Raw genomic sequence first — 15,715 nt, forward strand, 5'->3', positions numbered from 1 at the left:
AAAAGTAGCATTCAGAACCAGGATGGAACATTCTGCTCTGTTCCGGTGAGGTTAAAATTGGAGTAACTCTGGGCTGGGAACAAGATTTTGCTTTTCTTTCTTTTTTTTTTTTGACAAATAACATGTGTACAATGGCTATTACATTAATATATTAAAAAGTAGTTCTTCAATAAAAACCGGTCTATAAATATTTTGATACTGTATGAGGTACTTAGTAGGTATACAGTAAATCTTTATTCTCTTCTACTCAGCTGTGGCACATTGAATAATGTGAGAGACCTCTCATTAGGCATCTTAACTACAACAAAATAGTTAATTTTTAAGAATCTCAAACTTGTTAAAGGAAGACAATCCTGAAAATATTCTAGTTGGTAAAGGATAACAACTGAGCATTAATTGTACAATTCTCATTATTCTCTATCTAAAATGTTATCAACAACTGTTACTTAATATGCTGCCTTTACTGTTTTATCTCAGTAATTATAGGAGGCTTTCATATCCTTGCTTATGATTTCTGCTCTACAATCCTATTTTTTATACCATTTTAAGTTTCTCAAATGGAAACTTTGTTTTCCTTGGAGTTCCTAGGCATAAGCTCCAAAAGTATGAACTGCTTTTACAGGAATGTGAAGCCTCCATTTTGGCTTTGACAGACCCAATTTTCTAGGTAATAAAGATTCACTTTCTTACTTAGAAACTAGATAGGGTTCCCATGTTCAATACAGGAGACCCTATCAAATTTGAGTTTCAGCTAAACAATGAATAATTTTTAGTACAAGTATGTCCCAAATACTGCCTGGGACATACTTATACTAAAAAGTATTCAATACCACACAACAAACGTCAAAACAAACTACCAACTATATAATTAGTCCAAACTAACAACTGTACGTGTACAACAGGATAGCTCACCAAACATGGATAGTACTTTGATTTTGTCATAATGTTTCTGAATTAAAGTAGGTTTACTACTTACTTTACTATCTGCTATATTTTATAACTAATCATTTTTAAAATCTGCTGAAGGAAATTCAGGGTTGCTAGCTCTTGATATAAAAGCAAAAAGATGCAGGTGAATTTCACAGATGCATGAGAATCTCACATCCCCATGATAACTTTCTAAATCCTACTTCTTGTGAAAGAGAAATTGCTATTAACAATTTTATGCTAAATTATCCTTTGCTTCAACTAGTAAATTTCTATGATCTATGTAATATGACAAATCTTACTGTTCTAGAAGTATTCTGACATTCTAAAACTTCTTTTAAGGTTTCATTTACTAAACATGGTAGATCATCAGAAATCTAAAGGGAAAATCTCAATCCCTTCTAATCTTCTAATTCTCAACCCACAAACCCAATTTGTTTCGTAGGCTTCGGGAAGTGAGAAACATGAGATATTTATTTGTAAGTCAAAACCTAAAGGAAAATCCCTCTGACAATCTGAGGATGACTTGTGACATGACATCCCCAAAAGAGCAGAAGAAAAATAAGTTGTTTAAAATTATGCCTCACTGAAAATCAGAAAACCTTCTAATTATAATGGAACATATCATATGCCTGCATTTCAATAAATATCATTTTATCTTGGATGCTTAATCATGTGAAATCACTTAACGTAGGCTAAAATCCATGGATTAAAAAGAAAAAAAAAATCATGAAATTCAAGATTTCAGAAGTGTTTTCATTTCCATTGTCAAGGCCATTTGGAAAAAAATAAAGTACAATAGCACCATTCTAATGTGTACCCTAATCCATCTTTCTATATCCATTACCACCATACAAAGAAAAAACACAAGAATAAATACTTCATTAAATGTGCTGGTAGTTAGTTTTGACCACCTCTATTTCAAAATGCATTATGACTAGCAAAACTTTCAAGAAAGGTTATTTTCTGATGGAAAGACAAGGCTAAGAAAATAATTCCTACAATATTTACAAGTGCATTTCATCTATTACCACTCTGTGGAAACAAATAAAAACTGTCTTTAATATTTATATAATTTTAGCATTTGAGAGCTTTTTTCAAGATGAGGCAGTTACATGAAAGACGATATTTTCAACATTTTTAATTTATCTTCAGACTGTTTAGTTTTATTCCACAGCACATGCATGTATAATAAAGTACAGGTACTTTATATCAACTGTGAAATATAGAAAAGCCTGGTCCTCTCTCCAGCATTGCTGTAGGATGTGTTACCAAACAAGCAGGTAAGTCCAATGATGACCTGCACAATATAGTCAGCACTAATAGAGCGGTCTTCTCCAAATGCATTACAAAAAGATGAAAAAATACCTTACACTTCAGAACATAGCAATTTTGATGTCACACATCCAGGGAATTCCAAAGTGACAAACATTAGTAACTTTAAATCTGTAGGGTCTGGATTAAAAACATAAAGGAACTTCGGACAAATGACAATGCATTCAGAAAAAAGAGACAAGGTCGAAGGGAAGAGTCTCTTCTTGAGGGTCTAATTAGGTGCCCCCCTCCCTCTGCTTTTTAAAAATTTATCTCATACGGACACCTTAGCAGAAGCTATCAGCTTTGACAGAACACCGAAATCCTGGCAGTGAACCATAAATTGACCATTACCATAAAAAGAGCTGCTAAATGAGAAACCATGTGCTCAGTATAAAACTAATTTCATGCTTTCAAAAGCACACAGTGGCTTCTAGCAAGATAGTGGCCCTGGGACTTGCTGAGACAGATTGGCGAACACAAATGGTTTGCTCCTGATGCGTCTGCTTAGCCAAGCTTCACATGTACTGGCAGTAAACGGGGTTCTCGAATCTTCTGTCAAACGAATACACACTTATCTATAACTTCAGAGTTGAAAGCTATAAAACAGCTGCCTCAAATAAATTTAGCAGGGAAAAACACATACACATATATAAATACATACCCCATGTGCCATGTTAGCTTCCAGTCAAATAAAAATAGATTTCTCTGCAGACCTAACATACTAAACCGACACTTAATAAGCATACTGCTTTGTGAATACATCATAACTCCCGGTCCTTTCTTCTTTAGAAACAGCTTCTCATCGTGTAGGAATTGGGAGTTCGAAAAGCCTAAGCAACAGGACTCCCTTCTACTCCGGGGCTAACTTTGAGCTTGCCCTTGTCTCGTTGGCTTGCAAATACTCTATACTTATAATGCCACATCTGACCTTTCCAGGCATGGTGATCTACTAATTGAACTTTCCGGGTCAGCATCTGTACTTTATTTACACTTAAGTAATAAAATCTGCTACATTTAAAACGTCACGTCTAATTAAAAATGCTTTATGAAGAAATGCTACTAATTTTCTCCTTCTTTCATTCAATATACTATCTCCAAAAATCAATTACTATAGGTTGCCCAGTGCCTGACAGGTCATAACTTTGAATTATTAATGTCAAGCTTAACAAGGTGTCAAGTCCAGGATGTAATCTTTTTCACTTACTTTCTTAGTTATATCAGAACCATCACTTGTTTCCTCCTATTTTTCATGTCAAAGATTCTACAAAGTACATTCAGTTCACAGTCTTTTACATGTATATACGTACCTGAAGCACATCGTAGCACTGCTAATTACCTACTTTCAGTAATGACAGCAAATTGCATAATATTACTGACTTGTTCTGAATGTTTAAAATGCAAAGGAAGTCACCTACTGTTAAGATGTCCTCGGCAAACAGCTAGCACAGAAAGAAAAGAATGCTATCACACCGTGCATTTAAGGAGTGACTTCCTAATAAAATTAAAGAATCGTCTATTTTGCTTCACGGTACTGCCCCTTCCAATCTGTCAGCGCGACACGATAAACACAATTGATAACTCCACAGGATTCAACCCAGCACACAAATCTGTTACTGACACACCAGAGCCCCCATCCAAGTTTTAGAATAAAAATGCTCACCTCTGCTAGGAAGTCCACTCCACATCCTGGCTGGGCTTTCACCAGCTCTGAGAGCAACCAAGTTGGATAAACAAAACTTCCAGTATGTAACCAGTGTGATGCACAGCGCTCCCAAGACTTGGCTCCAGCCCTGATTATCTGTGTGACGGTACCGCGCTATATCGGTGCAGCTCCAAACCTTCCCAGATGCTGGCTTATTGCACTGCTCATTGAAAATCCTTTACACGCTGGCAACATTTTAGGAAAGGACAAGCGCACTCGGAGTCATTTGTAAAGAAAGCAGAGCAATTTCAATGCTATATCTCCATGCGTGCTGAAACCAGAATCACTGTCAACCTACAAGTCTGAGGTGGATTTATGCCGAGAAACAGGCAACCTAAGCCTTCATTATCAATGCATGAAATCAGCCACTGTGATCAAATTCAAGCAAACCACAAAAAGGATATGATTATGAAAGGCTCCACAGATTTAGCACCAAACCTTGTGGAAGGAAGAATCATCTACTGAAATTGTGTAAATGTTAAAAATAGCTCGGGCTTTTCAACAATGAGCAGGATGCAGAGAAGAAATCAGGAGTATATATTATAGGGACTGATCGTAAAAGCTGCAAAATTCAAAATAGCTGTAGGTTCCTGAGACTTTTCTATAGACAAATAAAATCACTAGAGGCTCTCACAATTATAACAAAAAAAAATTTCCATGTGTTTGATGTAGGTATCCAGTAAAGAACAAATTAAATATACTTTAACCCCTAATTGCTGGTCTCTAAATTAAAATAATAATAAGAGTAAAAGCATGCAGGAATATGCTAACAGCAGGGCAAAAGCCCATCCAATTTACTCTAAGACAAATTCTTAAACAGTAAAGATTAAAATGTGCTCTGTGTAACAAGAAAATCAACACACAAAGTAAAGAATATTTTTAACCCCACAGTTCTTGATCACTTATTATTTTTTAAAAACTCTATAGCTCATGAAAATCCCTACCCTCACCACCCCAACTTTGTACCCTTACCTTTCCTTTCCCCATCTTTTCTCTCTCAACACTAAAATATAAGATGCAAGACATAGCTGACAACTCTTAAAAAAGGTACAAGGTAGACTATCCTAGAAAGTAGCAGCAATGATTTGAGATCATAAAATAAGGAGCTTTGACACATGCAAAGTGCAAAGCAAAAAGGACATGAAACATTTATCAAAAATCTCAAAAGTAACTGGAAGAAATTCCTAGTCAGTAGCATTGACAAAGAACACAGTTAAGGTTCTAGTCAGATTTTTAAAGATGGGCTTTAGGTTATCAGTGAGATTCTATATAGACAGAGCAAAGCAGGAGCCAAGCAAGGCAACCCCAATTTGAGGATCTTATACCACTACCTCTTAGGTGCCACATTCAGTAGTATCTACTAAATCCAAAACATCTGTGTACAAACAAGCACTGCGCCCAACATATATTTACATAGCACAGCATTTGGAACAATTTTAAACATGGCACCCGCAAAGGTATCCACATTATATCTCCGTGTGTATATCTGACTCCTTATAGGCCACTGGTTAGAACCCCTTCCGTGGGTTCTAACCCATGGTCATGCACACAAGCATGTTTGTCCACGCCCCAGGAAAATGCCCTTATCCTGTTGCAGTTACTTCTACTACCTGACTTCCATTCATTGTGTGCCTCATGATTCACTGATTCAGCAACTACTCAGTGTTTTCTCTCTGTCTCTGGCTCTGTGTGTGTGCTTTTTTAATCTTAGAAAATAGTTCATGAGAGACCATGTGCCGAAAACTCCTTTTATTATTACCATACATGCAACTCCTTAGTAATAAGATAAAAGTTTAAAGTGAAACCATAATATTTGATTATCGGTCCTTAATCCCTAACCTAAAACCTTAATGCCAGATGCATTTCAGAATTCAAATGCTTTCAGATTTTAGAAAGATAATACTCTGCATAGACCATGAATTATGTAATGCCTCCAGTAGAGTCTGGGGCAACACGCTATAGTCAAACACGTTAACATTTCTGCAGCAAAACATGTGCATATTCATACTAGTTGGGATAAATAAAGACTGTAATTAACCTCATATCAGTTCAGGTCAGGTTTTGCCATCAATATGAATTATAAAACCTTCTGATTTTCAGGGCTTCTTGGGTTGCGAGAATTACAGGTGAGGAGACCTGTAGAAATGTTTACCTAAACTGTTAAAGGGATTGGATTGGAAAATGGTTCCTAAACGTGTGTTCTCTTGCTTGAACAAGAGATTTGGAGATTAATTTTGCTTTGGCAGAAAGTCGAAAAATATGAGAGAAGGTGCTGAGACACACAGCAGAGGAGAGATGGACATGTAATGCAGGATGAAGAAACTAGGGCACAAGAGCAGAAAGTAAGAAGAAGCCACTCAGAATTACTGTGTTGAGAAAAAAAAAAAAAAACCCAAAATATAATTATAATGATGTCAAACACTCACCGATGAACTACTTTATACCCAGTAATGTGAAAGGCACTAGACAAAAAATTTTTTTAGCAATGTACTTTAAAATTTTCAAAAGAAATTTTTAAAAGGAAGAATGTATCTCACTCTCTTTTCATTGTACCCCAAAACAAAACATCCATAATGTATAAGGTCATGTGTGAGAAATGTCACTAACAAAAATAAGCTTTATGAAGTAAAGGTCCCTGTTTTATTGGTACATGTCATGTACTATTTGGTATAAGAGTTCTTCAAAATCACTTGTAGAAAAAAAATGTAGTAATGTTTTTTACCATCAATACTCAATTTAACTTTAAAACCCTTTTTTAAAAGGAATATTTCTCCTCCCAAATATGAATATCTGTTGTGTTAACTTCGAGTGGTCCTATGAGTATAATTCCCAAATTCTTTTTTAAAGTAGGTATGTTAAAGATGTTTAAGATAGCATTGACCCTGGACTTAAGACTTTGGGCCTATAGAACATTCATCATCTTCAAAGGTGGTCAAAGGGTACCAATTTGCACTTATGTAGGACGACTACGTCTAGAGAGTTAAGGTACAGCATAATGCCTATCAATACTGTACTGAATACTGGAATTCTGCTAAGAGAAATTTCAGTCATTCTTGTCACACACACACAAAATAGTGGTCTATGAGGAGATGGGTATGTTAATTAGCTTGACGACAGCAATCATTTCATTATATATATGTATACTGAGTCATGTTGTACACATTAAATACATACAATTCTTATTTTAAAAATGAAAAGACTCTACATACTCTACCTAAAAAGAAGAGCATTTCTTGAGTGACTTTTGGGGCCCAGACGTGCAGTGAAGAAGAGTTCCACAGGCATTTAGGAGAATGTTCGTCATCCTATTCGCTCACTGTGTAAAGTGTAACAGAATGTGTGGCTCCAATTTTAAAATCTAGAATATGGTCACAAAGTCATATTCCATCTGAAGAAAGAAACTGCATTCATTCATTTCTGACATTAGAACATAATTTAGTGAATTCTTTCTTTAGTAACTGAAATAGTGCCCCAGGGGTTTGCTGGGGTTATTGCCGCTTCTAAAAGCAACTGACTATCTGAGTACGTAACTCCCCAGCATCAAAATCAATATCTCTTTATACCTTTTACATCATCTCCACATAAGAACGTAAACTTCCAGCCTCTATAGGCCAAGAGTCTCTGGACTGCAAGGCTGGCTCACTAGAGGGCAGGCTCTTAAAATGAGTCCACATAAAGTGAATGCCATCACACTCAGGCCAAAAGAAAAGAAAGAAAGAGAGAGAGAGAGAATGCGCACACGCAAGGAAGGAATTGCTCTGCTTTCATTCATAAGGAACTTCAATAAGCCATACAATACAAATACCAATTGAATTTACCTGGGGATTAACACTGTGGGGGTACTAACTCTATGATTATTTGGAAGAATAGACTCAGGATTTTGTAAAATACTTAGAAACTTATAATGATCATTCTGGCCAAGACAAAGAGCCAGAAAAGTATGTTAATATTTTCTCTACTGTATCATCACTGGGTCTAAATTATTCTAAGTAAGAGAATTCTTGGGCCCTATCAATAGGGATTTATACTAAGGAAAGCAAATGTCTTCTTAAATCCAAGTTAATATATATTAAACCACGATCCTTTTCCCTTCCAAGTCTGGTTTTCCAATAGAAAATTATGGGAAGTTATATGGACTCTATCTACTAAGTGGGTTGTATAACAATTATTCCATGAAAAGATTTCTATGGACTTATAATTAAGATGTCTAGGAAAATAGTGCATCACAAATAATTGAATCCACCTACTTACATAGTGAAAGGCTTTTCTTACCTAGTGCACTTACTAACAGGAACTCACTGATACTTTGTCAATGATTTGTTATACTTTCATTATAGTACTGACATTTTGCAAGTATTTTAGTTAAGTGATGAATGACCATGTTAAGTTATAACTGAGTTAAGTGATCACCTGAATCATCAAAAATGAGGAAAAAGCAAGTATTTGGAACCATATGTTTCTACTACAGAAGTAAAAGACATCATATTGGTGAATTCTAGCCTTATCTCTGCATCTATCACACAAACCTAAGTTTGTGTCCTCAAACATTAATGTTCATATCTAATGTCTCTTAAAATGAACTACCACTTTTTTTTTCCAGACACGGAGCAATATTATGATATTTAAGCAGTCATTTTTATTCCTGAAAAGTGAAGAAAAATCTCCCGATCCTTTTTCCCTCCCACCTCTTGTCAGGAACAACACACACCCACCACCATCCTCCTATCTCCCTTACAGATCTTCCCTAAGTCACAGAAGAGCTTCTGAAAGAGTCTGTCAAACTAGCATGCTCCTACGCACACATGCATGTCCGCACTCCGGCTCACCCTTGGTCAGGATTTCTTTGCTTTCCATACGCATTAGTAAGTTCCAGCAAAATGTGGGGATGGAAAAGAGGAAAATATCTTACTTCCCATATACTTGTGGCACCACCTTGTGGCGATTCTATAGCGTTACTGTTTCAAGTTTAATTTTTAAAGTTCAAAACTGAGGGAACAATCTCGAAGACAAAATTTCATTTTCAATATACAGGAGAGGCAGTGGGAGAAATTTGGCCTATGAATTTAGAAGCACATAGACATATTTCAATAGTTGTAATACCTATCACAGTGTCCTGACCCTCGTAGCTGATTCTCAAATCTAGAAGAGGAATGAAAATAGGAGATCCTCAGATGGGAGAGGGGAAAATAGCTGAGGATCCTAGAAGATCCTGGAGGCATCAAAGAGAAGCCCAGAATATGGCAGCAAAGGAAAGGATGCATTATACAATGCTCCAACACACAACCCACTTTCAGATCTTGTTCTCCCTTTTTCCCTCCAAGTGATTTCTTCTACCTCCTGCTGCAAAATCACTTGGCTATATCACTCTCACCTTCTCTCTCCGGGCTCCCAAAGTGTCAACTTAAAATCTACTCAAACTCAGTACAAAATTCCTAAGGCCACATAAAAAGATGCCACTTCTCACATCAAGAGGCAGAGTCAGTGTTCCCAGCACTTGAGTTTGAGCTGGTCTTGTGACCAAAAGGCCATAGTTGTTGCAGCTTCTGCTCTTACTGAGTGACGGGGCTGCTCTAGGACTGTGGAAGGAGGCCTCGTCTCAGCCAGTGGAAAAGGAGTCTCCTGGTGAGAATGATCCAGACTACAGCCAGCACCAACCACCAGATGCATGTGTGTGAGGCAATTGTAGACCATCCAATCCAGCTGACACGCAGGCTACCTTCAGTGGCATGAGTGACCTCCTGTGAGTCCAGGACAAGGACCACGTAGGTGAGACCAGCTCCAATCTCTGATCCAGAGGATCGTGGCTAAAATAAAGCATTGTTTTTCTTAAAAAATGTCTAGCAGCTACTATCTCAGATTTTGTCTCTCCTTCTGATTTTCTCACTCAGCTTCAGCCACATCTCAGCTTTTTGGATATGACAAACTGTCTCTTTACTCCCTTTGAATCAGTGTTTCTCCACTTTCTTGGCCTAACTCTTGTTTATTCTTAAAAGCTTGAACTTCAATGAGATTAGACATTCTTTTGGAATTAACTGAAGGTGAGAAAGAAAATGGGCAGTTCCGTTAGTAGTCACTGGGAAAACAAACATTAGATAACAAGGAAGTAGTCATGAATTCTTTTCATTTTTACTTTGTGAAGAATTTGTTGCAAAAAGTTATGAGAGGAAATGCAGAGGATGAAAAAGATCTTAGATTTTGAATCTTTGTGTGGCTTTTGGAAAGGCCTTTAAATCTCTCTAAGCTTCTTATCTATAATGTGAGGAGTGTCATACTTCACGTGTAGGGTTGTGAAAACTAACGTCATTATTTCAGTCTTTCCAAGATAACCCCTATCTCCAGTGCACCTCACATCAAGTACCAACGTGTCCCTCTTATGACCGTTCAGCTCAACCTTCGTAATCTGGGCCTGACCTTTCATAGCTTTAAATATTATTTGTGCCAAATGAGTGCCAAGGGCAGGATCAGAAGTCACAGCCTAAGGAAGAACTCTTCTTATTTTGAGGAAATATGGATTCCCCAAACCCCAGAATGTAATTAATTCTCCCTACCATGATCCTTGGGGGCAAATGTAAAGTTAACATTTTTTACTCCATCTAGTGATTTACCTGCTTCTGGGTATCAGAATATCATGTATCCCTGACTGACTTCTGAGCAAAAATGCTGGTACATCCAGAGAGAGCACTTACAGCCTCTCTTTTCTGATTCAACTTCCACATCAAGTACACAGTCTGAGCAGTAACCTTTAAGCACAAACTAGGCAATTTCTGCCCTACCCAGCTTATACCCATAGACGGAAGGCAAGAACACCATGGTGAAGAATCAGGTCACAGAATTAGGCCAACTTGTTTCAAATCCCACCTTGCCTCTTCTAGCTACTACCTTCTTCATTCCTCATTCCCACTGTATGTAATAATAGTACCTTTCTCATAAATCTGTTGTGAGAATTTAAATAAAGTAACCTCCTTAGCACAATATCTGGCACAAGGTAAGGCCTCATTCATCCATTCAACGATGGTCTAATGAAGGTCTACCTTCATTGTATTTATGATATTGTAGAACGCACAGAGTTGCTTATAAAGCTCCCAGCTAGAGGTAAGTTATGGGATTGGGGAGTGGGGGAGGGTGGCTTTGTCCCTCTAATTCTGTGGCATCACCTCTCTATTTTCATGGGTCAGTGAATGCCCCCAGAGAAGACCAGGAACACAGGAAGGCCATTTTCCTCTTTCCTGACCAATTCCTAAGTATAGATTTATCTGAGATAAGAAGCTCTTTTTCTGGTTATCAATCGTCCTCTATGGGTTAGATTGGTATTCTCAAAGTGTGATTTCAAACCAGGAGTTTCCCCTGAGAACTGGTTAGAAATGCAAGTTCTCGGGGTGCGTAGGTGGCTCAGTGGGTTGGACCTCTGCCTTCGGCTCAGGTCATGACCTCAGGGTCCTGGGATTGAGTCCCACATTGGGCTCTTTGCTCAGCAGGGAGCCTGCTTCCCCGTCTCCCTCTGCCTGCCTCTCTGCCTACTTGTGATCCCTCTCTCTGTCAAATAAATAAATAAAATCTTTAAAAAAAAGAAAAAAAAAGAAAGAAAGAAATGCAAGTTCTCAGGATCAACTTCAGGCCTATTCAATCAGAAACTTTGGGGATGGCGTCCAGCAAGCTGCCTTCTAAGCTACCCTTCAGGTGATTCTGAAGCACGTTAAAATTTGAGAACTGCTGAGTTAGATGATCAGTTATTTACACATCGATCACTTTATTTATTTTTTTAAGTTCAAATACTCCTCAGAGAATTAGAATGGTAAATGGGATAAGAATAGAGGGGAAATACCATAGCAATAGGTATTGAGGATAATAGGTCCCAGCCTTTGAGAGCAGAGAGCAAGATGAGTGTTACTAGCAACACTACATAGGTAATAAATGTGGTCAGTTTTATCTGGACTTGGGAAGTTGTATGTGGGTTGTGGAAAATAATCTCTGCACAGCCAGCTGATATCCTAGGGAAACACCACGCTGAGATGTGTGGACTTGATGGGGAGGCTCCTGGTTGACATAAACCAGAGTGGCACAGAAGAACTTAGGAGAACTCTGAATTCCCACAGCTGCACCTGATTTTTTTTTTTTTTATATGTTTGAGAAACTGTGTTCTTCCTATGCTCCCAGAGAACAAAGAAAACTCTCCTGTTCTAGCTACCTTCTATTTTGCCTGAGGGATCTTCCCTCCTTTTCCCTCAGTCATATTTCACTCCGGTAATAATAAACTATGGTTTGTCCCTACATGCATGGCACTGCAATCACTTCTATTTGGAATGTTGTTCTTCCTTGAATAACCTGAATCTCATCTTTGAATATTTACCACAAATATCACCTCTTCTGGGAAGCCTTCCCTGACCTCTATAAAGTTAATCATTCTTTTTCTCTTTGCCATCAACCTTATAAATAAATCTATCACTGTTCTTAGCATATCACATTGTCATTCATTTATTTAGCTATCCACATGGATACTTAAGAAAAAGAAATTGTGTTTTATTAATCTTTGCAGACACTTGAAGTATTTAAAAAGCCAAACCCCTGAATTTGTGCTCATTATCATCTCTGATAATGCTACTAGAAGACTGGGTATTTTAGGTGGTCACCTTAAGATTTTTTACCTGAAATTTTTATTGAGATGATTAGAGATTCACAGGCAGTTGTATAAGATAAGGAACTTGAACTCATTCTGGTTTCCACTGATCATACATTTTGTAAAAACAATGGAATAATGTACCAGTCTGGATGTTGACATGGACACCATCTACCAATCTTCTTATTCCAATTTCCCCCGTTATACTTGAATTCATTTGTGTATGCGTGCATGTGTGTGTGTGTGTGTGTGTGTGTGTGTGTGTGTCTCCTATGTAGGTTCACGTAACCACTACCACAATATCCTTCATGTTGACTTTCAAAATCACACCCACTTCCATCCTGACACCTCCCCTCATCCTCAACCCCTGAGAACCACTGATTTGTTGTCCATTCCTAAAATTGTCCTTACAAAAATGTTGCACAATGGAATAAGGCAGAGGTAACCTGATGAGATTGACTTTTTTCACTCTGCATAATTCACTAGAGATTCATCCAAGTTATTGTGTATATCAATAGTTATTTCCTTTTTTTTATAGAGTAGTAGTCCTTGTATAGATGGATCCTAGTTTAACACATCAAATCCTGGAACCTGGAGACATCTTATTTGGAAAAAGGATCTTTGCAGAAGTAAGATAAGGATTTTTTTTTTCCCTCTTAAGATCCAATTTTATTCTGAATGCATGTTTAAACATTACAAAGAATTTCAGCAATATTTACTATTGTCCTTAATCTACCCTGCCACAGAATGGTAATAATGTTAAATGAAAAAGCAGGAATAAGACATTATATGATAGTAACTGGTGAAATGTGGTATGTGTGCTTTATGTGTGCACATGAATGTACATGTGGTTGTATGTGTAGAAAAACAGAGTCGAGGTGGGGGAGGCATGGGAAAATGCTGACAGAAAATATTTAAGGGGCACCCGGGTGGCTCAGTCAGGTAAGTGGACTTTGGCTCAAGTCATGATCTCCTGGTCCTGGGATCCAGCCTCTCCTGAGGCTCTGTGCTCAGTGCAGAGTATGCTTCTCCCTCTGCCTCTCACTCTGCCCCTAGCCCCCCACTTGTCCTTGTGCACGAGCTCATGATAGCTCTAAGATAAGGATTTTGAGATGAGGAGAAAATCTTGAATTATGCAGGAGTTCCTAAATCTAACAGTGAGTGTCCTTATAAGAGAAATAGGGGTAGATCTGAAATAGTCCAAGAGGAGAGGACACAGACACACAGAGGAGAAGATGTGAAAACAGAGGTAGAGACTAGGGTGACCTAGTCACAAGCTACAAGTCACTAGAGGGTAGAAGATATAAGGAATAGATTCTCTCTGGTGCCCCTGGAGGTTAATGAAGCCCTGCCAAAGTTCAGATTTTATTTTATTTTTAAGTTTTTAAAAATATTAATTCCAGTATAATTAACATATAGTGTTATATTCATTTCAGGTATATAATATAGTGATTCAATAATTTAGACCCCAGAACTTTGAGAGATTAAATTTCTACTGTTTTAGACCATCAAGTTTATGGTACTTTGTTACAGAAGCCTCAGGAAACTAATACAGAGTGGTTTATAGTTAGTTCTTGGCTATTACCAATAATGCTACTCTAAGCATTCATATACAGGTTGTTGTGGGAGCATATGTTTTAATTTCTCTGGAATAAATTTCCAAGAGCACAATTATTGGGTTGGGTGGTAAATGTAGGTTTAGTTTTATAAGAAACTTCCCAACTACTTTCCAGAGTGGCTACACCATTTTACATTTCCATTAGCAATGTTTGAGCGATCCATTTACTCCCCATCACTGCCAACATTCGGTGTTGTCACTATTTCTTCCTTTAGTCATTCTGACAAATATATATTAAAACCTCATTGTTTTTTTCATTTCCCTCATGACTAAAGATGTTGTACACCTTTTCATACACTTATTTGTCATCTGTATATCCTTTTCAGTGACATTGGTCTTCCTTTTACCTATTTCATAATTGGATTATTTGATTTTTTTTATTGTTGAGTTTTGAGAGCACTTTGTATATTCTAGATATTAGTCCTATGTTAAATATTTGGTTTACAAATATTCTTTACCACCTGTAACTTTTTTCATCCTCTTCAGATGGTAGTTTTCAAAGTAAAAGTTTTGAATTTTGTGTGAAGTCCGATTTATCAATTTTTCTCTTATGGGTCATGTTTCTGGTGTTAAGTCAGAACTCTTTAACCTGCCTTGGGTCCCAGAGATTTTTTTTCTATTTTTTTTCCTAAAAGTTTTATATTTTTATGTATTACATGTAAATCTATGGTACACTGGTTTAATTTTTGTGTATGGCATAAATTTACTTGACTTTTTTGGTTTTGCTTCTTTGCCTATAGACGTCCAGTTGCACCAGCAAAAGGTCATCTTCCCTACATTGATATAAGTGCTATTGAAGCAAGCACTCTTTCCTACATTGAAATGCTTTTGTGCCTTCATCAAAAATCAATTGAGCATAAATGTGTAGATTGGTTTCTGGATTCTATATTTTTTTCCATTGGTCTAAGTGCCTATATCTCTGTTCATAAATAGTCTTGATGACTTTAGCTATATAGTAAGCCTAGATATTGGGTAGAGATTTTTACTGATTTATTCTCTTTGTCAAGATACTTTAGCTATTCTAGAGTCTGCGTTCTTCCATATACATTTAGAGTAAGCTTGCCTATGTCACCAAAAGCCTTGCTGGGGTTTTAATAGGAATTGCACAAAACCTATAGGGTAATTTAAAACATACATCTTAGCTATCCTGAGTTTTCCAAGCCATGAATATGGTATGTCTCTCCATTTCTTTAGGACTTGATTTATTTTCTCAATATTTTGTAATTTTTAGCATACACATCCTGTACATTCTGCATATGTTTTGTTTTATTAGATAATAATAATAATTTTATTATAAATTACATTGTTTTTACATTGCAGTTTCCACAGGTTTATTTTTAGTATATAAATATGCAATTGATTTTTTTGTGTTGATATTCCATCCTGAAATCCTGTGTTTTAAACCCACTTACTAGTTTTAGGAATTCTTTCATAGATTCTTGGGGATTGCTAGACAGAGCATATGATCTGTGAAGTGAGGAAGTCTTATTTCTTCCTTTCCAATTTGTATGCCTTTTATTTATTTATTCCTGCCTTA

At 37.0% G+C, this 15,715-nt stretch overlaps 1 protein-coding gene across 7 annotated transcripts in view; it reads right to left on the reverse strand.

Annotated features, from left to right (window-relative positions):
- ZNF385B (zinc finger protein 385B) overlaps window positions 1–15,715 on the reverse strand; it is a 383,402-nt gene that overhangs the window by 279,505 nt on the left and 88,182 nt on the right. The window contains exon 1 of one of the 7 annotated variants that reach the window (XM_032356100.1): window positions 3,905–4,598. The exons of the other annotated variants lie outside the window; for them this stretch is intronic. Coding sequence (XP_032211991.1) covers window positions 3,905–3,929 — 25 coding nt within the window. The 5' untranslated portion in view covers window positions 3,930–4,598. Of the gene's footprint in view, window positions 1–3,904; window positions 4,599–15,715 lie in introns of those variants that run through there. 7 annotated transcript variants of the gene reach the window in all.

The sequence above is a fragment of the Mustela erminea genome, chromosome 8, assembly GCF_009829155.1.
Source record: "Mustela erminea isolate mMusErm1 chromosome 8, mMusErm1.Pri, whole genome shotgun sequence".
Lineage (NCBI taxonomy): Eukaryota > Metazoa > Chordata > Mammalia > Carnivora > Mustelidae > Mustela > Mustela erminea.